Here is a 26,884-nt window from a genome sequence, read left to right as displayed (position 1 = left end):
AAAAATGATTACATATTAGAAATGCAAAGGAACCAGGAAGAATGAGGATGATCAGAGGTACCCAATACAGTTACACTAGCATTCTTCAGCTTGGAAAAGAGCTATACAAAGAGGAATGCAACAGATGTATGAAAAGCTATAAACATCATTAAGGCTATAAGAAGGGAGCAATTATTAGCTATTTTTCATATCATAAGAACTAGCACCCTCCCCAGGGCAACAGATTTATAGCACGAAAGGGGAAGTACTTTTTCCACAAAGGTGCGCAAAAATTATGGAACTGTTTCCTATAGGATGTTTTGCAGATCAAAGTACAACTGTGTTTCAAAAGCACTGAGACAAATTCACGGAAGAAAGGTACACCGAACATTCAGTTTATGGTTTGAAAACAATGTCTGACTCAGAAAGTTTCTGAACTGCAGATAGCCAGAAACGAGTAAATTTACTGGGAGAAATAACACAAAGTAGTGTTAACATTTCAGGATGGGATAATAAATTTCAGCACTAAATATTAATGAATGTTAGCTAGCTACAAATGCTGGCGATTAAAACTGACTGACAAAAATGAAATCTTATCTGAAACAGAATTTCTTATCCCAGTAAGAGGGAATAACAAGACATTTCGAGATGTCCTTTGAGAAATCATTTCGCTATTGATTCACTGTAGAAAACACTCATGTAGCAAAGTGATGAGTGACAAGAAGCTATTAGATAACTCAGACCGTCTGTACAGTGACATCTGAATTATTTTATTTTGTCAGGGTTCTTTCAGCATTGCTTTTTCTAAGCTGTTTACTGTGTTTTCTGTACATCAGAAGTCCCTGTGCCTTCATCTGTGAGTTGTATTGCACAATAACTTCAAATATTTGCTATCTGGGTTTGGGGTTTTTTTTAGCGGGACAGTTTGTAGTTTTACAATTCTTCCCCTATACTTTCTTTATTTGGACCATATTTTACACTTCCTCTCAGCTACTGATATTTCTTAACATTACACAAAGTTGTTGGTTTTCCACACACTCAGAAGAGCCTACCCTGCCATTCAATATACCAAGCCCAACTAAGCCCACACCCTTGCAAATGTACAAAACATAACTGCGTTGTACAGGTGCAACTGAGGCTTGAGAGCTGTGTCGCTGTTTTTTCTTCCTGCATGTCCCTTTACTTATCATTTTAAACTCATACAAAATAAGTGTTTCATTTAATTGTAAAATGTAAGTATTGGAAAGGATTGTGGCAAAACTGATCCACAACTTATTTTTCTTTCCTGAAGGATTAGCACTGGTATTTTCCTGTTTAATTGATAGCCAATAAATCAATAAATCAGCAGTACACTTTTAAGCACGTGGAGTTCCATTTATAATAGAACGCAAAAATACCTATTTCAGGATAAAAGCTACCAAGCACAGTAGTTTGATGTGTTCTGGCAGTCTTTTATAGATGCATAGATTTTTGATTTAGAAACCATCAGAACACATAACATTATCTCTTTTAAAACAGACCGTAGAATCAATGCTTCTATCCCTATTCTGAGCTCAATAACAGGTCTGACTGACAAACTCACAGCTATGTAATATCTCCATATTTACAAATTCCATTGCTAAGCACTGTAATTTCTTAGGAATACATCAATTATTTATAGCTATTATTATGCACTCTGACTGTGTGTGGAAAAAAAAGCAGATTTTCATGGCAAGAAACTAATATGTAATATTTTCTTCTTTTGTTTGTATTTACATATAGGCAGGCTTTTTGGGTTCCGGTTACCTGGATTGAGACTTTTAACATACAGAAAGCAGTCATTACCACAGGAAGACCCTGATGCAGTGATAGTCGATTCATCTAAGCACAGCGATGACTCAGTGGCGATGAAGCACTTTAAATCACCGACAAAGGAAAGCTGTAGTCCTTCAGAAGTGGATGACACAAAAGCACTGATTCAACCCAGTAAATGTTCACCTTTGGTTAATATATCAGGACCTCTTGACCATTCATCACCTAAACAGCAATGGGACAGACTTTACCCTGACATGATACAGACAAGCAATCCACTAACTCATTCCAGATCAAAGGAAAGCATTTGTAGTATACGGAGAGCATCTTCAGTACATGACATAGAAGGCTTTACCGTCCACCCCAAGAACATTTTTAGGGACCGTCATGCAAGCGAAGGTATGGTAGAAAGTCAATCAGTATTTTCTGATGTGCTAAGAAAGGTATTATTGCAATTTTTCATATTAATTATCATCACTTTGTATGCAAAACTAAATATATTTAGCTGTATACATTCAAAGGCACACTAAAAATATTAAGGACCCAAATATGCCAGGTTTATTTACACTAAATACTGCATTTCATGTCTTAGCAAACCAATAAAATCATGGGGTTGTTCTCAGAGTACCACCTGACTTCTGTATAGGGATATAGCAAAATCAGGCCCAGCATTCTTAAAGCTAATGTTGATATTTGGAGGGAAAAAAAATAGGTGATCAAGTTAAAATTGCATGCACAGTTCTGTCCCATATTCACTTATATTAGATTGTCTTTGACTGTATGAAATCCTACTTCAGAGATCGATCAGTTAATTTTTCTTGAATCTGTATTGTGTACATTGTATATTCACTGATCCAACAGTGGGACATGCTTTTTCTCTCACACTGGAGAAAATATCCTCAGTAACTCCATTGAAATGCTTTGTGTAATGCTTAGTGAAATGCCTAATGTAAAATTCATGTAAGTGTGATTTTCTTTTGTGTTAGTATATTCTTGCAACCAGCAAAACTCACAAAGATGTTTTCTCTGTCTTCTTTTCCTGCTGTCTCTCCTAATTACGCAAAGTCATGGAGTCTGGTCCATGATTTCTTGTTGGAGACAGGGAGTTTGAGAAACTTGAGAAACAGCTTAGCAAAAAGAGGTTTGAAAGCCCTGTGAATGAAGAGACACCTTTGAAACTGGCTTTCACAGAAAAGTGCCACATACACAATGCTTTTGCAGCTACTGATGGTCTAATGACTTGAATTGCATACTTTTTATTTAAGCCAGATGACAATGAATGTATGGGGAATATTTTAAGATTTCAAAAACATATGTCATGGAAGACTGTGTGCAGATTCATAAATCAGCAAGAAAATGAATTTTCATTTTTCAGTGATTGCCTGGTTTTCTCCTATTCATTGACTGCAAGCGTAAAACTCCTTTAAGTTCTCCTGCCTTTTGGAAGGTCCACATAAAGGGCTCTTTGCTTCTGTACATCTCCTAAACTACAAGTCTGAATGCTCCTCTGCCACCCAGAGTAACTCCTAGAATAGCAGAACTAATTATTCCTTCCTGAATTAAATATAATGGGTAAATACTTCTTTTCTCATTTCTGTTTCTTTTGGACTCTGATTTTTTTCAGTTCAAATTAACCTGGAAATTCAATTAAATCCATCCTAAACCATATCATTTTACTATATTTCTTGTTCACATTCAAGCCAAGATTTCAAAATCAGGATGCAGAGGCAAAAATCTCCAAGGTTGAACCTTGGCACATCTTTTGGACCTTTGCACACGCTTCATCTTGGTTTCAACTTCCCCAGATAATTAAACTAAACTTTTAAATAAAACACATTTAAAGATATCTGTTTTGTCAATTTCTATTTTCAGAACTTACTTTCATTAAAACACTTCCCAATTGGTCATTCTTCATATAGTTATATGATGAAAATGTGTAAAAATCTGTTTGAATACTAAGTGGTTATGGTGGTACAAAGCTCATACAGAAATCACCACATAATTTAATACTTGCCGTGTGGAGGAGCAAAAATTTCTAGCTCCATTTCACTAAGTAATATTTTTCAAATGTTAAATAGTAAAGAAAATTAACTTTACTATAAGGAGTCAATAATCCATTTGATTTCCTATGGCCTCTCACATGATGTGATCATTTACAGTGTAAATAGATAAAACACTGCCACTCTGCATGAGCTACAAAATAGTAGAGAATCTGACCCTAAATTTAGGTCATACATACACATTCTAAAAAAGTACAGCAGAACAGAGGATGACTCTCAGAATTGCATTAGAATTAGTAACCATCCTTAGAATCGTAGAATCATAGAATGGTTTAGGTTGGAAGGGACCTTGAAGATCATCAAGTTCCAATCCCCCCGCCATAGGCAGGGACAATCCTTGATGCCATCTGCTTCCAAGCATATTAGAATTTGGCTCCTTATGCTGAAAAGATGTTTAAACTTAGCCAGTAAGTCCTGATTGCCTTACTCAACAGTAAGCATAAGCCCCTATTGTTGCTATAAAATTATCCATGCAAGTTAGGCAAACAGGATTCAACCTAAATCATCTTCTCTAGACTCACAGATTCTGAGCAGAAGCTGCAAGATACTGTACTGGAGAACGTAAAGCCCTAAGTAAAAGTAAACTACAGTAAGTGAAAGTAAAGTACAGTCCCAACAGGCTAAATTGTTACCCAAGCAAGCATATGGTTTAATATATTTCCCATTCCATTTTTATTTTGTTTATTGATCCTAATAATTCTGAACTTTCCTGAATCCACTGAAAACTACTGCTCTGTCTGAAAATGCAATTCAGGATTCAGATTTTTTTTTCCACCTCTTCCAGTTCAAATATATTAATTGAATTAGCATAACAGAATTCTGACAGAAGAGAATAGCATTATTTAGCTCAATACTAACTACAGTAATTCACCCACAGTCAAATTTATATTTTTCAAAGATAACACAATTGAGAATATAAACGATTTCACGTGTTAAATTAATCTCTGCAGCCTAGCTGCCTATCACTTTAAAATTATCATAGCTGTGGCCATAACATGCTAAAAGGTATTACAGTAAAATGACAATTTAGGATTTTAAATTCATTTGAGCATACTCAATTGAATTCCATTCTAAATTTGCCTATTTGACAGCAAAGGCAGCAGGGCAGGAACTGCGCCTTCCACCCACCACCCAAACTCCAGCCAAGCCCTTCTCACCTTCAACGCCAGCAATCCAGATTTTGCAGGCGGGTACAGGTTCACAGGGACTCTTCAGGAATTTTACTGTCTTCAGAAAGTGAACTCAGTAACATCCCTGCAGTCTTCTGAAAAAACAGCAGGCTTTAGAGCCTAACTCAGTCCACAAAATCTGTAGTACTGCTACAGATGGCCGGCAAAGAAAGGCATCAGGCTGGGAGGAGCTAAACACTGTGTCGCACCCATAGTCCAGAGGGCCCAACTTGATGTCCTGTGCTCCCCAGTCCTCGGGAAGCTGAGGAAAAAGCAGAGAGGCAGCAGGTGTGACATGACGCCACAGACAAGGCCCAGCGCCACCTCCAAGTCCCTCACAGGAGAAGGCCATAGCCTTTCTCCAGGGCGGGGCTGAAGCGGGGGCACCGCCACCTCAGCCCTCAGAGGTGGCCTGTCAGCAGGGGACAACAGCAGGTGAAGGTCAGCTTGAGCCCAATGCACCTTTGTAAACTGGTAAGCTGGTCACGGCGGCCGGCAGCGCACAGGGGTAGGTCCACATCCTGCGCCCGGCCCCTCGCTCCCTGCTGGCCCTCACAGACCCCCCAAGCTGCCGCAGCCGGGCAGGGGGCACGACATGAAGGGAGGGCAGCCTGTGGGTCATGTTGTACGCCCATGAATAAGTGGTCTACCTATCCACCTATGCGGCTTCTTTAAAATAGTATTAAATTAAAGAATAACAACAATAATAATAATATTCTCCTTAAAGAGGTTTGATCTCATGAGAGCTGGGTGTGCCTGTGAGGACAGAGAGCTTTGCCGCTGTTACCTTGCAGAAAGGCACCTAAGAGCTGAAGAAATGTTGAAGGTATATCTTCTTCCTGAGTGTTTCTCCAGTATTTATGCAGAATATCACTGCTCAGCTTGCCACCATGGTAAAAACTTGCCCTCCTGTGAGTCACAGGCAGGCCCAGCGGCTCTGGGCAGGGCCACCTTTGTGGCCTCATACCCCATGCTGTGGGCCAGCCTGCACCACCACCCGCAACTGTGGGTGCTCAGCCTCACTTAATTACCTGTGACTAATTACCACTTCATGGGTTAGCACTTTTGACCTCCAACCCAGCACTGGACTTGTGGAGAAACAATTTTGTTGTGTTACTGTTAAGGCAAGTTAACTAGAGCCAGTCCTACTACCTGCTGATCTACTCCAAACAGTTGTACAGATTATCTCTCAATTGTCAAAGTGACTTCACTGAGACTAAAAATCTACATATTATAATCAAGGAGGTGCAAAAAATATTTCAATTCAAAACACATACATATTTCGAAGCAATATTTTCTGCTTTTTCTGATGTAGATTTTAGTTGTCTTTTTTCTCTCTTTTTCTTCATTTTTATTATGCTGAAAACCAGACAATGGTCGCAATGTCAAAGGTAAAGTATACGTCTAGACTGTACCTTCCAGTGTATCAAACAGCCACACTTTTTGGCATGTTACTTTGCCTGCTGTATGAAATGTTCAAATGCAACATTCTCATGCTGACCTCTCTAGGGCCAGGTGCATTGTTTAAATTACTTTTTTAAACATGTAGTTTTTCCCTTAACTATTGTCTCAAAGCACTAACTACCAATCCCTGGAAAAAGTGAAGGCATAGTTAAACGGTCATTTGACTTAATTATCTCTTATTTCAAAAAAGGAAGGGAAGGAGATAGAACATATCATAGTTATTTAACTCAGTGCTGTTGTTCTTAAGCAGGCAAAACTTCTATTGAAGCTACCAGGAGTTTTACCTGTGAAAGGATGTATATTTGGGGGGGGCACTAACAAACAATCTATTGTCATATGGTGCTTAGTTTCCAGTTAACTTTCTAAAAAATAAAATAATTGGTAATCAGGAGCCTTATGGAAGTATCTTCACTTATTCCTCTTTTGTCTCCTTAAAACTAGTTTCACGTTCCTGGATGGCAGGGGGTATGGTTTGAAGCTTCCTGTAGTATTAAAATGTGCATGCATGAACTTCATTGCCAATTTCATGTTTAAATAATATTTAGTGCAATTACAAAATTGTTTCTATTCACCAGCACTGAGCTACATCTTTTAGAAGCAATTTGAACATAATTCTTAAGTGACTTCCTCCATTTCTAGAAAACAATTACTGAAGTGTTCAGTTTAATTGCAGTATTTGTAGCTATGTCTGAAAACTGGTTTGTGACTTCATGCATGATGCAAAAAGTGTGCGTACCTGGTAAAGTCTCCTCTATGAACTGCATGCAGTGCATGACCTAGATTCTGTAAAGCAACTCGTGGAGTACAAAATCATTGCATTTGCTTCATGTATATGTTGGCAAAATCTTGGGGAAAAAAATGCAGTCTCTGTACCGTAAAACAACTTTTATAAATGTGTTTACTGCTGGTGAAAGATGATGGATTGACAGCTCAGGAGAGTGAAATCATTTCTGAATGCATTGCATAAGCAAGAGACAATGGAATCCTACCATAAAAAGGGGAGCTCAAACTTAACCTTAAAGAATCTCCTTTGTAGGGTAGGTAGAAGCATGTCATTCTCCCTGCTTATTCAATTCTTGGCCACTCTGCTGAAACTGTCGATCAGGGTGCCAATTACTGTCAATTGTGATTGTGATTTGTTATGGCCCTCTTTTTCTGCTTCCTGCTATGAGAGTATAGGCAAAGGTACACCAGCTGTCAAGTATCAGCTCAGTTGCTGCTAGCCTGGGCTGTACTTAAGCTAGTGATTGATGTCTTTCAATTAATTACCATTATCAATGAGGTACATATATACCTTTCACCACTTTCTAAAGGCAAAGAAGGTGGATAAAAAAGGAAGGTTTTATTCTCATGTGCAAACAAGACTAATATCACATGCTAGGGCATGAGTCTTAGGTAGCGACAAAGTAATTCCCTTTGGACCAGAAGAAATAAAAGATTTAAATACCAGAAAGAGAAACTTCAATGCAATTTAAGCATCTGTAGAGTTACTATAAAGAAAAAATCTTACTTATTATCTAACCATGGATTTACATAAGCTCCCTTAGTTTTCTCTTGCCTTTGAGTTCCTTAGGTATCAATAATCTTGTTCACCTGAAAAATGGCCCCAATGTGATAGCCCACTCATGTCTAAGCCTACTCAATATCCAAAAAGTGTTAATTGCTACAACTATGTGGGGAAGTAGAGATGAAAAACTGCAGTCTGACCATGCTTATGTAGCAGATGCCAGCCAGATTAGCCACTTCACTGATTTGTGAGGAGATTGTGAGCCCTGATTTGTCTTGAACACCACTTTTTAATATTCTACCCATGTAGATGATGTGAAAGATTCCAATTCTTTGGTAGTGTCCTCAGTACCAAGCTTTTTAGCATTCCTTGTGGGAGAAAGGTAATCCTTTCTTCCTTTTTCCAGTGAAGCTGTTCCACAAAGAATATACTAAGTTCATTTGTCTAAGGAGAAAAAGACTGATTTGTAGTTTAGTGGTTAGAGCACTCACCCACAATTTTTTGTTTATCTTGCATCAAATGATCTTTGGACAAAATACAGAAAGTCTTGAGAGCAGAACCACCAGATTGCTCTCTCCCGGGGGGCACCCGAACTGTTACAGCATGGTGCCCTCCCTTGTCATCCTGAATTCCTTTTTGCACAAATTGAAATGGAATAGTAGAGGATTTCTATCTCTGGACCAGATTAACATATAATTAGCATGAGTTTAAGAAGTAGGAAGCACGTGTATAAATCCTTTTAAGCTAAGAAAGCAAGTTAAATTCCAGTTCTTCAGCACACGTTCTCAGTCAGGTGTGAGGGAAGACCAGCCCTCACTTAAAGAACTTTACCAAAAAAGAAAAAACAATAGAATTCAGCACTGCCTGAAGCATTTCCCCACAGCTATCTCCAGGCAGCTGGTTGCTTTGAATTTCACTCGTTCACACATTGCAAATACAATCCAGCTGCTCCACTGTTGACTCTGCAATTTACCCCACAGGCCTAATCCTGTCCCATTGGCTGTTCCTGAATCATAGCACTTGTTCTTGTTTCCCTCCGAGGAAGACAAAATCCCTCCAAAACAGTAGAAGAAAAAACATCACATTGTTGCCCATAATACAATTAGGATGTAGTAAGTGTGTCATGTGGATCTGAGAAATACCCTTTAATCCCACACTTTAGATACAGTGCTACTAACTGCAAGACCTGGATTTTTTTCTTAAATCCATAATGAGATCTTGCTCTCACTGTCTAAATGTCTTTATAGTTCTTTTTTCCAGTATTATTTGCGAAAGCAAATTTTCCTTACTGTGAATATTTTTGGCTTCTGGACCAACTTTATGATGACAGTACAAAACAATATAGTGATCAGTTATATTGCTTTCTTGTCCAAAGAACTGTCCAGTATTGAAAATAATAATTATAATGGATATGTACCTCATGAAGTATACAAACTCCTTATTTTTTATCTGTCATGATGCACTAAAGTATTATAAGATGTTTAAGAGTATATTAAATACTCCATTAATATTTTACATATGGTTATCCTTATTGTTTTCAATATTTCATTGGTAATAACAATTGAAGAAATAAATTTTGTGAGTTTGTGATACTCCAAAATTAAATGCTTTTTGGACAATGTTAGGTTAATATGTCCACTGATTAAATATGGAGTTACTTGATGAGTCAACAGGGGTAGAGCAGGGGTCTACTCAATTCTCCAGTTTACCAAAAGGTATTTTTTAACTATCATGTAAACCTGAGCAACCGTACAGATGTGATAATAGAGCCTTTGCTCAGTCCAGATATCCTTATATAACCATGTGTCCTGTTTCCACTTTTATAAACAAATGAGAATATAGTCTCTATATTCATCCAGAATTATAGTGGATCATACCAGCATACCCAGTAACATGAAAACAAGTAAGGATGGATGCATTATGTGCTTTGCAATCCACTGACTTTATAAAAAATATTGGGGGCTATATGTAAAGGAAATGTCATATTTACATTCAACACTAGATTTGATTCTTATTAGCAATAGAGTAGATTCTTTTTACTATTAACAAGTAGTGTAGTGAAAAATAGTTTTTAACTACCCTTTTAACATATCCCACTTAAACATCAATGATAACTTATTTCTCTACATTTGTCAAATACTAAAATACATGTTCTGATTTTTCAGGGCCTTTTAATCATATCAAGTCAAGTCTGTTGGGATCCACATCGGATTCAAATCTCAACAAATACAGTACAATCAACAAAATTCCTCAACTCACACTGAACTTTTCAGATATCAAAAGTGAAAAAAAATCTTCATCTCCTCCTTCTTCGGAGAAAGCAATTATTGCACCTAAGGTGAAAGACCGAACGCACAATGTAACAGAGAAAGTTACCCAGGTAAGGTAATATCCATTATTTTAGCTCCTTTTCAGTTTTGTGGAGCCAGTTATCAGTGTATTCAATAGATTGTTACTCTTTTCATGAATGATTTGGGTATCTCCAAGGCAATTTGAAGGGTTTGAGCCATTACTTGCTTTACCTCCAGTTCAGTCACACATGAGGTAGTTTACAACATTAGATGATACTGCTAACAAACAAAACCCTTCGGCTCTCTATTTTTCAATGGAAAAAAGCTGTAGTATGCACTAAGTGCCCCAAATAAATCCACTGATTTCAGTGATTCCTGTCAGTCGTAAATGTTACTTTCATTCTTTTTTCTTTTTCTCAGCTTTATGAGTTGCTGATTAGTGCAAGGCAAAACACGACAAAAATGATAGGGGATTGTGCCACTGCTATAAGTATCATAGTTAGGTCTTGTAATTTCTGTTTTAGCTCTTTGGCTTTTCATAATGCTCTTTCCTGTGGATATGTTTTCCATATGTTTATATCAAAAAGGCTGTTTAAATTAAAAGCATATATATTTGGACTGGATGCATGATATATTCTGTCATAACTGGGAATGAGGCATACAATTGAAACAAAACTGAAAACAATTAAAGATAGCATATTTCTTCACTCTAAGACAGATACAGTGCCCTCTGAAGGCAACAGAAGTTTTCAGCTAAATTCAGTATCGTTATTACATTTGTGTTATAATGTCCTATGGAGATTGGCAAGAACATACTACCAATGTGCAATATACTGAAAAATAATATTAATACATGACAGCATCCCACATAACTTTTATAGTCTTAGTAAGCAGAGGTTCGGCCTTTAAATGCACGTCCACTAACAGACTGAAAGAGGTTAGAAGTGCTTTGTATTAGAATGCATATTGAGATTCCATAAGGAAGATCTTGCCAAGAGTAGCTTTTGACTTACTGCTGACCTGCCTTCCATAGACCAGGCTGCGGCTCCTCTACATTGGTTCTATGCCAGATATTGTCCATGTGCCTACTCCCTTTGACAGTTATATAAAGGAATGTATTGTACACCCTCCTAGACAAATAGAGATAAAAGTTCTATTCGTTCTATCTTGAGATCAGTTAGTGCCTAAAAAGTAATTGGATTTTTATCTTTCAAATATTTTGTCTTTGATAGCTAACTTGGAGCTGCAACCATTGTACTTTCTTCCCTGGTCAGTTGTCAAAGATTGAATCTCTTCTGGATCCATTTTGATACGTATTAAATTATTCATAGTAGTTATACATAGAAATATTTTCACAGGCAATATGGAAAAAAGTAAAGTTACATTAAAAAGACTAATTTTTATAAGTTATGTAAGCATAAGTCAAGCTTGATTGTTTGGGTTTGTTTTAGTTTTGGGGTTTTTTTTTCTCAAAATTTTGACTGGCTAATTAGTGACAGAGTGCCAAGTTGCTACGTACTAATGACACTGTTATGGGGAAAAATAAAAAAAATAATAAATCTATGTTTATACTCCAAACAACTTAGATATTATGAAAAGGTCCAACAGAAATTGCTTGGATCAGCTACACCTTCCAGGAACATTGATACTAACTAAATTCAAAATTAAATTTGAAATGCTCTATAAAATCTTCACACTTCACAAAAGACTTCCAATTTAATTTGACATTGGTTTATATCCTTTCCTAGAACTGTATCAACCAATGTGCAGGGTACAATTTGTGTAGCAAACTTTGATAATATACTATTCATCATAATTGGAAAGGATTCCCCCCAGCTGTTCCTTTTTCTCTTATTATATTCAGTTATCAACATTTTTAGTTGCTGCTGCAGCCTAAACTCTAGGATTAAGTACAAGGAGAAACTCCTAAGAGGTATAAATAAATGTATGTCTACTGAACTCAGTAGTCAAAGATCTAGTGAGCTAGTTATTCATTAATTAGATTAGAAATAGACATTTAGAAGATGAAAATGGCTAGTTTTAATCCTGTTTATGTTTCTAATCCCCAGTGATTTCAATGTTTTATAAGAATCAGCATTTCGAAGGTTCTGCTGCATGTCTGCCTGTGAATTTCTTTGTAAAACTTTTCATAAGCCCATAGATCCATTTTGCATCTGTAGAATAGTGCAAAAGTGTTTTGGAAGGTTTGAGCAGAGTCTTGAGAATAGAATATGGTAGAAACATCAGATGAGATAATTAGGATATGCTCATATTGGCACAGTCTTCTGATACATAAATCTGTGAACAGCATCAAAAACGTAGAGGGCAATATAACTTATTTAATCTATGGGACAATATCATTAAAAGAGCAAATGAGTATAAAATGGCCATGGCAAGTTAAAAGGTCACCCTTAACCAGAGTAGTGGCATTCTGAAATAGTCTTCTAATAAAAGAAGTTAGGGCAAGAATTCCAAATATCATTAGACAGAGCCTGAGAAATGTAGAAAAGGGACAGATAACACGATGTGCTTTTCTGGGATTGAAGGATTTAGTGACGTGGAAAGCCACTTCCAGTCACATGTTGCACTATTCAAACATCCATCCATCTCTCTCTTTGTACTCCTTATTGTGTATCTCTCTCCCTTTCCTCAGCTTTGCTGAGAAATTTGGTCCTGCTGCTATAACCTGACATTTCCGCTACTGTGGCTCCTCTCACTGTGCAACTCAAAATATAGAGATATGGAGTCTGGTATGCAACACACTAAGGTATCAGTGAACCTCACAGTTGCATCACTGCACTCTGGATTCTTGCTCATGCATCAATAATATCAAACCAAGTATCAGCATCACAGGACACAAGAACAAGTTCTTCTTTCCAGAGATAACAGCTGTATGACTTCTATCGCATCCACAAGCTCGAGAAGTAATTCAGGCAGCGAAGACAGTGAAAAAGGAGGGGGTGGCACATAGCTACCTACCTTCACAAGATAGAGGAAGAAGAATGAAAAAAATAAATAAAAGAGTCATGGCCATTGTGTTTAGAGGAAGTGATACACTTTCAGAAAGCATTTAAAGACAAGTGAGATACTTAAGCAGTAAGATTTTAGTGGAATAAATTAGGACCAGATGGGAGAATAAAGTTTAGAAAATCATTTCAGAAAGAACAGAATATGTTGTGGAACAGTGGTTGATACTTTGAGTGAAAAATATCAACTTTGAAATACAGGTAGACAAAACAAGATTTCAGTACAGAATTTAATAACTGAATAAGTAAAATCCTCAGCATCTTACCTTTTAAGTAATAGAAATAAATAAATGTCTTCAAAAAGAGCTAGCTTATAAATTCTATTGCAAAGACCCTTCCAATATTGTCTTACTTCTTAACAGAAGTGTTCATGACATTATGTAGAGATGAAAATTGGCTTAAGATACAGCTTGCAGTGAAGTGCTGCACATGTAATGGTCCTGAATAAGTAAATACTCCAGTTTCTTGGCCCTTCACCTGGGTCTTCAGTGATAAAAACTCCTTCTGTAATGCAGAGTAGCATAACACCTTCTGGATGCATGTTTCTGCATAACATTGACTTTTGCTCAAAGGAATAGCCCTTATTGAAAAACTGGCATTGTCATACCCCAATGTAGATATTTGTCACTAAAATTAAATTTACATTTCCATTCCACTTTACTACACTTTTTGAATGTTTCACATTATAATTTCCAGAGGTGTTAAACTAGACTGTCTTCTAGAAGAGTCTCAACTTACTTTTTTCCATTGTTCTTTTGTTTTTTACAGTCTCTTCAGGGGAGCAGTCCAATTTCTGCCCTCTTTTGCACTGACAGGTTTGGTTTGGGTCCTGACACTGATTGTTAGAAACAGACAAGTCTTCCCAGGGGCACAAAAAGTAGACTTTTATTAAAGAAAGCGGTGGGGCAAAAATTTGATATCTGTCCCTTAACATTTTTGATTAATTCATAAGGGGGACTTATGGCCTTAAAATTACAGCGTGTAGAGGTGCAATAGTAAGCAATTTTATCGTTTGTTTAAATACTTGTTTATTTTAAATCTATTTACACATCCATTTCCCATTGCCGTATGGCTCGAAAGATGTGAACTGTGTTGTGAACAGACTCAGAAGATTATCTTCTAATCATGAAGATTAGAATAGTCAGTACCTTTGCTTATTTTCAAATAAAAGAGACAATTCCTGAATACCCATAAATTAACACTGGCAACAAAAAATAGGTAGCCCAGTTAATAAACTTATAAATTACTGGTCTCCTTATTGTGTTGTTTAAGAAAAGCTATTTTGTAGCCCCTGAGCATTAATGTTTAGAGATTATTGATCCCCTTGAACTTCATCAGTCTGTTGAGATATAGCATGGGATTGAAAGACCCCATATGTATCTGTTGTTTACGATTTGTCTCAATAACTGACTTACAGGAAGGTAAAACTCTATGATCTTTAAACCTTGTAAATAACACTTTTCAAAAGAGTTTCATCCTCCATTCACCTGTAGGAAAAATATATACCCAAACTGGTTATATCTGATCAAATGTTAAATACATACTTTGACAGGCTACATGATTGATTGGAAGATTGTAATCTGATTTGCAGACATGCTGAACACCCACAGCTCTTCCAAAAATGAAACCCTCAGTGAAGAGGGTTGCATATGAAGTGATAGACCTTGTAGTTTCACTGCATGTTTTTGTAATCTGGCCAGACTCTATTCTCTCAGCCCCCAAAGATTAAGAAATAAGTAAGAATATCCCCGAAGGCCAGACCCAGCTGTTGATATAAAAAGAACTATTATATGATCACGACTTCAAACTGACCTTCAGGTTTTCAGGGTAAAAGAAGACTAGCAGCATCTAGGACAAGGAAGGGCAATATAAGACCTAAAAATAAACCAAATTATTGATCTATACATTTTCAGCAGTCTGATTCAGCTGACACACTGCGCTGTTTACAACATCATGCAATAACTCACACACAAACAACATTTCAAGGCAGTTCATTTTGCAACACAAGCTGACATAAAGCAGAAAATTCTGAATTAAGGTGAAACAATTTTGATATGTCTTCCAGTTACACAGCAAGACATACATATAATAATGAAATTTTAGGTAAGCAGAGCCAGCATTCCCTAGTTACTGTATAGAAAGTTTAAATTATTGGTTTCTGCTGAAGTGGGAATTGTCTTTTTTCTGTTATTTGCTATTCCAGTTCTCAATGATCAATTGACGTAGTTCATGCAGGAATTATTCTCTTCATTTACAATCATACTTAGTACCTTCATGGAATAAGATTTCATCTTTTATTGTCATTATATAATTAGGCTTCATAATTACTGTAGATGTACTTATAGAAATAGTATAAATGTGTGTAATTTCTTTGTCATTTAGAAGGTGTGACACACTGTGTGTGCAAAGAAGTAATGCAGAAAACATCATGGTGATGGTAAAAACAATAAAAATAATCCAGTCTCAGAGTAGTCATTTATACTGTGCAAAGATATCACCAAAACTGGAGAGTAGGCTCTTTTGCACCAGAGCAAGTAGCTATACAAAGTGCATGGAAGCAGAAAATAAAGCCCTGCTTTGATCAGTTTCAGAAGGAAACATAGCATTCTCATTGGAATTATTTGCTATTGCATCACATAATAAAATGGCCAATATATTTACAGATTTACAGCAATTGTGAAAGATAAAATAATCCTTCCTTCCAGTAGACCCTCTTCTCTTCGTGACAGCTGAATAGGTTAAGGCATCCGAACTGCTGCAGTGTTTTGAGAAGATTTCACAACATATGGTAGAAATGGAGCAGTCGGAAAGCCCAGCTGCTTTGAAACATGTAACCTGGATGCATCCTTAATTAGTCCATGTCCTTCCCCCAAGATCTGCTCTTCTGAAAAAGGGATTGCCTGATTTTACAGAGTTGGGAAAAAGTATCCAGCATCTTCTATGAATTACACTTTCAAGTAATCAATGTTTTGTATAGTCTCTTTCTTGTTACTGCCTTGAATCAAACACTCAGTGATCTGTTCTGTGATGCTAACATGAAATGGAGCATATGATTTTTTTTAATACTGGATCATTTTCCAAAGCAACATTCTTCTTTTGATGCTAATAAATGGAGGAAAATAGGTGGACGTGGGCTTTCAGACTGCATTGTAGTTTGTTCTGAAAATAATGAATTTGATGATTATGTTGAGGGTGTAAGAACTAAAGCCCTACAAAGCAAATAAAAATTATCAAAACCAAGGTGTAGGCAGCACTTAGGCAAACCTCATTTCTCTAGACTAGAGCTCTAAACCCTCAAACTCTCACTTCATGGTGGACTGACCTTGGAAATTTCTAAATTTGGAAGGTTATTCAGTTGAAACCAAGTTTTGACACCCAGCAGAACTGTCCCACCATGAACTACAAGAAGTAAACCCCCTGCTTAGCCCCTGTCAAGCCCCACTAAGATCCAGAGAACAGTCCTCTGATCCACTTGCCATGCACAGCCTGAAATAATACCTTTCACATATGCAGTTAGAGTTGCCTTAAAACTAAGAAGGTGATTGGTGGCAGCCAACTCAGCTTCACTAAGGACAAATCGTGCCTGACAAATTTGGTGGTCTTCTACAAAGGGAATACACTGGTGGTGGATAAGAGGAGAGCAACAGATGTCATCTACCTGGACTTGCGCAAAGCATTTGACAATGTCCCGCACAACATCCTGGTCTCTAAATTGGAGAGACATGGATTTGATGGATGGAACACTCGGTGGATAAGGAACAGGCTGGATGGCTGCACTCAAAGAGTTGCAGTCAACGGCTCGATGTCCAAATGGAAACCAGTGACAAGTGGTGTTCCTCAGGGGTCAGTACTGGGACCAGTACTATTTAACATCTTTGTTGGCAATATAGATGTTGGGATTGAGTGCACCCTCAGCAAGTTTGCCGATGACACAAAGCCGTGTGGAGCAGTCAACATGATGGAGGGAAGGGATGCCATCCAGAGGGCCCTTGACGGGCTTGAGAGGTGGTCCCATACCAACCTCATGAAGTTCAACAAGACCAAGGGCAAGGTCCTGTACATGGGTCAGGGCAATCCCATGCACAGACACAGGCTGGGTGGAAAATGGATCAAAAGCAGCCCTGAGGAGAGGGACTTGGGGGTGTTGGTGGATGAAAAGCTCAACGTGAGCTGGCAATGTGCACTCACAGCCCAAAAGGCCAACCATATCCTGGGCTGCATCAAAAGAAGCGTGGCCAGCAGGTCAAGGGAGGTGATTCTCCCCTTTTACTCCGCTCTTGTGAGACCCCACCTGGAGTACCGTGTCCAGCTCTGGAGCACAGAAGGATAAGAAGGATATGGACCTGTTGGAGCAGGTCCAGAGGAGTGACACAAAGATGATCAGAGGGTTGGAACACCTCTGCTATGAAGACAGACTGAGAGAGTTAGGGTTGTTCAGCCTGGGGAAGATTCCAGGGAGACCTTTTAGCAGCCTTCCAGTGTCTGAAGTGCACCTACAGGAAAGCTGGAGAGGGACTTTTTACAGGGGCATGTAGTGATAGGATGAGGGGTAATGGCTTCAAACTGGAAAAGGGTAGATTTAGAGTACATAGCAGGAAGAAATTTTTCACTCTGAGGGTGGTGAGACACTGGAACAGGTTTCCCAGGGAAGTTGTGGATGCCCCATCCCTGGAAGTGTTCAAGGCAGGGTTGTATCGGGTCTGAGCAACCAGGTCCAATGGAAGGTGTCCTTGCCCACTGCAGGGGGTTGGAACCAAATGATCTTTAAGGTCTGTTCCAACCTAAACCATTCTATGATTCTATGAAAACAGCCATGAAAGGAATCACAGCCTCTCTTTCACGTAACCTTAGAACCATACAAAAACTTAGTGTGGAAGAGACCTCTAGAGGCCATCTAGCCCAACCTCCCACTCAAAACAGCATTTTAGATCAGAATCAGGTGGTTACCGTGTTAACTCAGGAAATAGTTTCTATGTTTAGGTCAGCATAAGCGTATGTTTTCCCAGAGAAAATCACCCCGTGATAGACTGCAATAGCAACTGGTGTGAAGAAAGAGGGAGGTAAGAGGGCAGAAAGCTGTGGATCTCATGGGCCAGAAAGCTGGCGTTTTACAAGGAACATTGCTGGTGTATCTAACATTTAGGGTACTCAATTAGAAAGAGGCAGTCCTGGGTTGTAGTCCCAGAGTAATTTGTCTGTTACTTATCTTACATAAATGACCATCTGTTAAAAAATTCACAGAAATAACCCTGGGCAGCAGGGACTCAGACTCAGGAATCCCTCCCTCCCTGAGTGCCCTTACCCTCAAACGGTCCGGATTCTGATATCTGTTCTAGCGCCAGACATCTCACAGGTATGCACTGTGGTACAAATGTTGGATCTAGCCACAAAATGCCATAACCTAAGCAGGCAATATTTAGCATTTACCTGAAACTACATATTCACCCCTATTAGGAGTCATTTTCATCAGACAAAAAATGCAGGTATGTTCAGCTAACAATTTAATATTAATTTCTTGCAAGTAACGAGTTTCCCTTTCAGCATAATAGTAGCTAATACACAAAGTTAAAAAGTGGTGAGTAATTTGAAAGAACTTTTCAATGAAATAGTTAAGTTCCTGCACATCACTAATGAGAGAAATTGATGAATAAACTAAATGTGAGAGCAGAAAGTTCCTGCAATTTGCAGCTAGTAAGGTTATGGTATAACGTGATAATTATAAAGCAGTTATCTTATGCTACTGATTAGAAACCAGGTAGGCTAAAGCATATAAAGGAGAAACAGCAGCAAGGCTATTATTATTCTTTTGGCTGGGGCAGGGTGTAGGAGAGAAGCATGTGGATTGGTTGGTTTCGATGTATTGGCAGTCGAGGAAAATATTTTCTGGTCAGGGTTTGGAATTTTATTCATAGTGTTAGAAACAGTAAGAAAAAGCAAAGACCATTAAGCCCACTCAGCACTGTATGTTGTATGATGAATTCTGAATGCCCTCAAAATTAATAATGAGATGGTCGGTCTTATCTTTTATGTGTCAGGTGTTAGAACTTGGATAACGTTTTCAGCTTGTTGCTGGCAAAAGGATCAATAGAGAAATGTGTACCCAGAATAGTTCAGAGACAATGCTTTTCAAATAAAAAAAAATAGGGGGAACATTCCTTAAATTATATTGAAATATCAATAAAATCACAGTAAGGAAAAAATCAGGAACCAGCTGTATGAATCAAAAATCAAAGGGTCATTGAAACACAAGTCTTATGTTTATGAAGTAGTGTGCTAATCAGTGTGGCACAATGTAGTGGCAAAGCATTTATTGAGCTTTATAGGTGGTACAGGTAATACTGAGCATAAAATTAATGAGCATAGCACAACAAAAATGTCTAGAAAATATTTATTAAAAATGGTTAGTTCAAGCCATCTAGAGTGCAGAAATATACAATAAAATTCAAATTGATCTGAAATAAAGTACCTAATTTGCATATTTAGTCGATATAGTACATACAGAACTCAAAGGATTTCTTCTTCCTGATATCAAGGTGGCCTTGTATTAGATCTATCTTAGATAAGCCTGTTTTTCTTTGACAGTTGAATAAATCTTCCATTGTAGCACATGATGGAATTGTCTTTAAGGTATTTTAGGTGTATTTTTAAACATAAGTTTTTTTATTCAAAGAATTGCCAATTTTACTTTAAGTCATTGCATCTTTTTAATATGAAAACTACAGTAACTACTTTTCCTTTAATATATTGGAAGCTGGCATGAGAAGGTACGTTCAGCTCCAGACAGTCTGTTCAGCATACTATTACTAATCAATGAGAAATGTTTATTAAATGGGAGGACAAGTTTTTTATCTCACAGCTTTGCATTTTTTTTTTAATCTAAGTATCCATCTTCTTTGAAAATGTTCCACTTTCTAAAGGAATTCTATTAATTACAAAAAAAACCCTACTCTCCTTTGAAACAAAAGAACTGCTGTATGGTATGATATCACATCTGTACCAATCTGTTCTGTTTGGAGAAGTTTAGTTTCACTGGATTTGTAGTTGGGTTAACAATGTAAGACAATAATCAAAGGAGAGTAACACCTTTTGCTGCAGCTTAGTCTCTAATGATATTAGTTGCTGGATTTGGAAGTGAGCTAGAAATCAGTGCCTGCAGTTCATCATCATCCTGTAGAACTTGTTAGAGGCCAGCTAATTTATTTTGATGAATTTTTTTAGGATAGAATGCAGACTGCACCCTCCTTCCAGGTTTTCAAACAAAACTTGAAAAATAATTTTGTATAGGATAGTAATTTCCAGATATATTACACTGTCTATTTCCTCTTTTCTTTACACATATAATATCAAGTAAGCTAAGGAAACTGCAATAGTGAAGGACCCATTCTGCTCTTTACACAGTGCGATAAATACATCAATATATCTAGAAAACAAAGAACATTAAGAGCATTAAAGTTACAGTCAGGCTTCTATCCTTGGCATTTTTTTCACTGATTGAGTTTTTGATGCCTGCAATCATTCATGTGATCAGCCATAGTACCAAAAAGATTCCTGTATCTCCCTGGTTAAATCCATAAATAAATGGTCCTGGTGTCTCCTGAGCATGAGCTTCATTTAGCATAACACAGGCAAGGTAGAGCTTCTCAAGGAGTTATTTTTGGCTCACTGATGCTGTGCTATCGCAATATTTTTGTTAGAGCACCACAGTAGCTAGTGAAGAATCATCATGAAGGTCCTACCATGTCTTGCCACAATTCCCCTAAACTAAAATATATTTTTACATTGGAAAAAAAGAAAAATGTCTAATGTAAGATACAGTTACTGACTGAGGAAAGACAATTTTGTCTGCTCAGTTCACCATGGTCACAACTCCGACCTTTTTCTCTGCCTAACCAGTATTAATTGAATGGATAGCTGCAGAAATCTGGATCATGCTTTTATAGGTTGGTTTTGCTAGTGAAATATGATTTGTAACATCACATTGTATGTACATTTGTATGCAATCTATTCCATCTCCCCTTGCCAAATGGCTTTTTGGTTGGAATTTTACTGACCAAATTTGGTAGAAGGTTGGGTAGTGCACTAAAGTTTCCTAGAAGTGGTGTGAAGAGAGATACCTAGGCAGAACGCTAAGACGAAACGTCTCCTTTAAGTGAACCAGGCTGGCATATGCTCATAAGGTATAAGCACTGGAGATCCACAGGGGAGATGGACATTTCCAAATTAAGCTTTTCACCAGCTACCAAAGAAGTTTGAATTGCAGTTCACACTGTTTTAAACACTAAGGGGTCTAATTACAAAATACAATTTTCTAGAAACTAAAGTTTGCTTATTTTGCTGACTATGGAAAAAAAAATACCATGAAACTGAAGGTTAAACAAATATGAATGTATTCACAAGGGTCTTTTCTTCTTTTCTCCTTTACTCCTGGCCGTTACGTCAGTAAGTACTTTAATCATAGAACCAAACTATGAATGTAGTTCCTTCATTTTCACTCCATGCACTTCAGATATTCTTACAGCTTTTATGCTCTTCTTTAGCTGCATCAAAATGTTTGGCAGCTAGCAAACCAGTCTAAATGGATAATAATGAAAGATATATTTTTCATAAATATTGTGAGGAAAACACGATAACATCAACAAGCACAAAATGTACTTTGTTTTGTCGTCATGCCATGAACAAATGATAGAAAATATCTCTTGTGTGACTAAAAACCACTGCGATAATTTAAGCCCTTATTACAAATGTGACCCTTGATGTTTTGTTGTCAGACATGTAAATGCTTCTTAACAGCTTAGTGTTGCCAGAAAAGCAACAAATAAATCACAAACTCCTGAGCGTTTTGAAGGATAGCATTTTCTGTCTTCTGAAATAACACCTCATAGTGAATTTTAAAGAAGAGAGTTACACAATTTTTAATACATATTCTGGTATTAACATTTGCTAAAAATATTCAGTTGTTAATATCTCCTTCTTCAATAATCTCCACATCACAAATTTAAGATTTAAAGTTCAGTAAAGCACACTCGATAAATCTGTATGCTTCTAAGTGTTGCTCTGATGATGCGTTACCCACTAATATGAAAGTAATTACACACTAAGTGTCAGGAAGAGGCTCCTGAGGTTTAAGATCTATAAGCCATTTCTTAATTTTTTCATGGAAAATGAATTATAAAAATACTTTCTCTCTTTTACTATCTATCTTCATGAGAAAATAAATGATAGGTAAGAGATAGTGATTTTTCTAAATTATTACATGTATTCCAGTTTGGTGAAGTAATTTTGTTTGACACTAACATCCACAGAACTATATTTTTCCATGAAACCTGCACAATTTTACTGAACAAACATGAGAAGAAAGCTGTTCTACTGCTTTAATCTCATGGCATGCATAACTTCCTTTGACAATTTGAAGATTTTGTGCTACTGTATATTTAAATATCTTCAGCTGAATATATTTACCTAATTATTTGATAGTCTTATGAAAATGTGGCATATCATGGCCTCAGTCCTGTAAAGTGCTCAGCACTCCCAGGAAGTCCCAATCCTCTCAAATCCAAGTCAGATTTGGAAGTTTTCATCATCACCGAGGAAGGATGCTACTCTATCAAATGGAGGCTAATTGGACAACATTTCTTGAGGAATCTTTGTAAATTTTTAAGAGCAATGATAATTCTCTTCACGTGGAAGGTCAAATTAACTGATAATAAGGCCTACTGCTTTGCTTTGTGTTGTGATATTGGTTGAGATCTCTGATGTACTATTAAATGTCTGGAGATTTCACTGTTCATGGTTGTCATTACATTTATATAGCTAGTGGAGGCAACTGTGAGAGTCTAGTGACTGTTCAGTACAGCTACTATAATTTCGAGGCATCAACCTAATCACTGTATGCAGATGAGTCATGTCACTGGTGGATACATATACTGTGTGGGTGTGAGTTTCAGCCATGGGATCAATTCTTAAATTTGTTCTCTATTTCATTGTATTTTTTAGATGACATGATGTTAAATATTATTATTGCTTATCTAAACATCACATTCATAAGTATAATGACAGCCCTAAATAGAAAATATGGAGAGCAGAGGAGAAAGATATACGGAGAGACCATTTTTAATTCTAAAAATATTAAAATACAAATTTATGATACACAGAAGGAGAAACATCAAGTAAACACTTTTCTGCTGTTCAGGCCGATCCTTATATATCTACCCCCTTTTACAATTATACACTCTAATTCATATATTTGTATCATTTTTAGAGTGTCTTCTAAAAGACCTTACTTTTCCAGCTCAAACACAACTTGCTACCACGGTGGCATTAACATTGAAGCTACAGAAAACTTAAAAGTTAAAACTTCAGCCCAAGGGACAGTAAAGAGCCTTGAAAAACCGTATTGGCAACATATTACTTGTTCAGTGTTGTTTCCACAAGACTTTCCCACAAAAGTCTGGAAAACAGCTTTTCTCTTCTCTCTTGGAGAAAACAAGCAATTTGAAACAGGTGTTTTGAGGTAGGCTTGAGATGACAGTCTCTGAACTGAATCTGAAAAGGCTTGCAGTTTCAGGTACACAAATTGGACACATTACAGTGCAAGAGATTAAAGAGGAATCAGAGCACCAGAAAGCAGGTATGCAGGCAGCAAAATATTCACCTGTCCCAGTGAATTCATATCAAAAACCTCAAAGGTGGAATTGTAACTAAACTACCTAAGGCAGAGATAGAACAATTCAAGCAACATAACTTGAACAGTCCCAGCAGCAGTGTTACACCCATAGATGCACAAGACCTTTTTAAATCAATGTCAGTCTCTGTTCCTGTGGATTTTCCAATATCAAATTAGCAAATTTCATGACAATGTATATTAAGAGGTTATGTCTGGGTCTCAGTTAGAATTTTTCTTTTTCTTAAATTTTAACACCACCAAACAGCATTAACATTCAGCTTCACTGAAATTTTTTTGACATTTATTATAACTTAACACTAAATCAAATAGATTCTGTATACCACTTAAAACTTACCCGTTTTATTCTTCTTTTGCACTATCTCATTGCCTACCAGATTGCAGCTCCTCCAGGATATTAATTTACTGAACATCCAAAAACCTTTCCAGTGTTTCTGCATTTCAGTTAGGTTGAGAATGCCACAAAGCCTGTCTTTGACTAACTCAAAAAAACTTTATTTAGTGGCAGATTGACTTCTGAAACAAAAATTATAAAATACACTCAGATAAGCTTTGAGTTTTTCAGATTCAGCCATTAATAACAAAAGTGCTCTTTCAGTGGCTGCCTGAATTTACATTTGGTGAATATGTGGGCATAGTCAAAAAAAAAAAAAAATCCATTGTGCTATTTCTATCCCTGCAAACAAAGAAATATTGAGCCCATTGTTTAAATAAGAAAGGTTTATATCCTCTTGTTTCTGAAGTCCCAAATGGGAAACATTTAGGACAGGCAAGGACAAGTCATATTTTCACACAGCAACAGATTTTCTTTAATGAAAGCTCAACTTAAAAAATACACAGGCCATTAAAACACTGTGTTATAAGACCTCATGGGTATACTTCAAACTGTCTGTTAGAGAAAGTTAAGTATCAGCATTATATACAAATTGTCATACTACATAATTTTAAAGCACTTAACACAGAAAAAAGTGTAAAACAAGAAGACAAGTATTAACATTCCCCACCATAAGTATTTCTTGGTTAAGAAGATGTTCTTTAATAGCTATACTTTGAAAAACATGTAAAAATATTTTTTACATCTAAAAATGCCTTTTAATGCTGATGTGTGAAAGCAGTGTATAATGTTGTGTTTGGGGGGTGCGCTAAATCAATAGCACTTCAGCTTTCTTTCAGTACTTATTAGAGGTTCATGTCAGTGTCAAGGAAGACAATCATCAAGATGACTGAAATATGAAAGGCCATTATAGTCTGGGGAATTAGGTTATGCCTACCATCATGGAGCAAATGTTGATTTGGTTTCCATTTGCTCAGTAATACTTGTGTGTTATTTATTTTTAGGTCTTTTTAGATTGAGAGATCTCTTTAGGAGGTCCAGTCTGTAGCAGTCTCATGGTAAGCGTATGAATAGATAAGAAAAGGGAAGAGATGTCCTTGCTAGTTACAGCTTGGTGGCTTCAATAGAACTAATAACCAGGAGAAAAGATAGCCAGGAGAGGTTACATCAAGAGAAGAGAGTTCCACAAATCTAATAAAATCTCCAATGCAAAATCATATATTCACTTAAAGCTGAATACTGCTTCATTTTTTGAACCGCGTTATCATTTGGACTTAAGATGATAAAAGGTTAATTATTACAGGAATATGGCTTTAGCTTCTGTGTCTGCTTCACGTTTCTCGTTTCTTTTATTTTCCCCGTTTTTCCTATTCAGTACTGTTGTCGGCCTTGTTAATAAAGATCTGAAAACAAGTTCAAAACTACCTGTTTGAAGGAAGAGATTGTACTCAAGATCTAAGGGGGTTTGGATAATATTGGCAGTGTTCATTCTGCACCACGAGCTACATCAGAGAGCAAACAGGAACAGTGACTTAGCTTTACTTGAACTTAGGAGATGCTACCTTCCTTGATTCCCTAGTCACCAATGATAAACTTGTACAGAGTTAAAAATGCTGCTGGAAAAAATTTTTAATCCAAATAGCTTTTGATTTTTTGTGAAATTACTTAGAGGTCATTGACATTAACCTGGCCTAATAACCTATGGAAACCTCCAATAAAAATGAGAAGGGTATAAGTGTTCTCATGTCTCCTCTTACTTATGTTCTTTGAGAAAACAACACATGCTTTGCATTTCATTAATGTAGTCACCTTCCATTGTTACACTTAGATAACAAGTATGGATGATTCTGGCTTTCTGATTCAACTTTGAAGTGTATTTGGATTAGAAGATACGAAAAGTCAAAAGTTCTTCCAAATTCCTTCCCTTATTTTTAACTGGCTACAATGATGTCTATAATAAAATTACCCTGGTTCTATTGCCATCTTGTTTACATTTTCATGTAAATTTCCTATCTTGGCTGCTGAATACACTTTATACAATGAGAAATTTTAAAGTTTCTTCAATCTCCACTAATAATAAAGATATTCAAGTCTCTCAGCATACAAGGAACTGACATTTTGCTAGATTTGCTACAGCTTCCCTGACTTAAAGATGCAGGAGTGATCATCCATTCATCTGTCAGGGCTGTGCGCCTAGCATTGGACTGAGCCCAGCAAGATATTGGCAAAATAATATTTTTTCATGTCATATAGTATTTCCCAGAAATAAATCATTTTAACATTATATTTCAAAGACTGGACTGGTAGCATCTTCCATAGTTTTATACAAGATGTTTTATGGGTGAGATAAATGTTTATTTTAAAGTCCCCAAGTAATTTGGGACTATATTTATAGTTTGAGCTTTATTAAATGTTTATTAAATTCTCTTAACATGAAAGCTGCTATACAAGAGCTAACCTTGTAAGTACAAGCTTTACTTTAATTCATCTGTGGCAAAAGCAGCAGTGACAAAAGAATATTTAGTGCTGAATATAACTACAACATTTAAATATATGGCTCATTTGAGATGCACTTTGTCATG

The 26,884-nt window shown here is 36.9% G+C and overlaps 1 protein-coding gene across 1 annotated transcript in view; it reads left to right on the top strand.

The window, feature by feature from the left end:
* Positions 1–26,884, top strand: part of KCNH7 (potassium voltage-gated channel subfamily H member 7) — a 253,766-nt gene that overhangs the window by 161,335 nt on the left and 65,547 nt on the right. Inside the window, exons 4-6 of the mRNA XM_082484494.1 lie at positions 1,741–2,169; positions 6,370–6,390; positions 10,136–10,350. Coding sequence (XP_082340620.1) covers positions 1,741–2,169; positions 6,370–6,390; positions 10,136–10,350 — 665 coding nt within the window. The remainder of the gene's footprint in view (positions 1–1,740; positions 2,170–6,369; positions 6,391–10,135; positions 10,351–26,884) is intronic.

The sequence above is a fragment of the Vanellus vanellus genome, assembly GCF_965231255.1.
Source record: "Vanellus vanellus genome assembly, chromosome: 5".
Taxonomy (NCBI): Eukaryota; Metazoa; Chordata; class Aves; order Charadriiformes; family Charadriidae; genus Vanellus; species Vanellus vanellus.
Note: the sequence above shows the minus strand (reverse complement) of the source record. Positions and strands in the feature narration are given on the sequence as shown.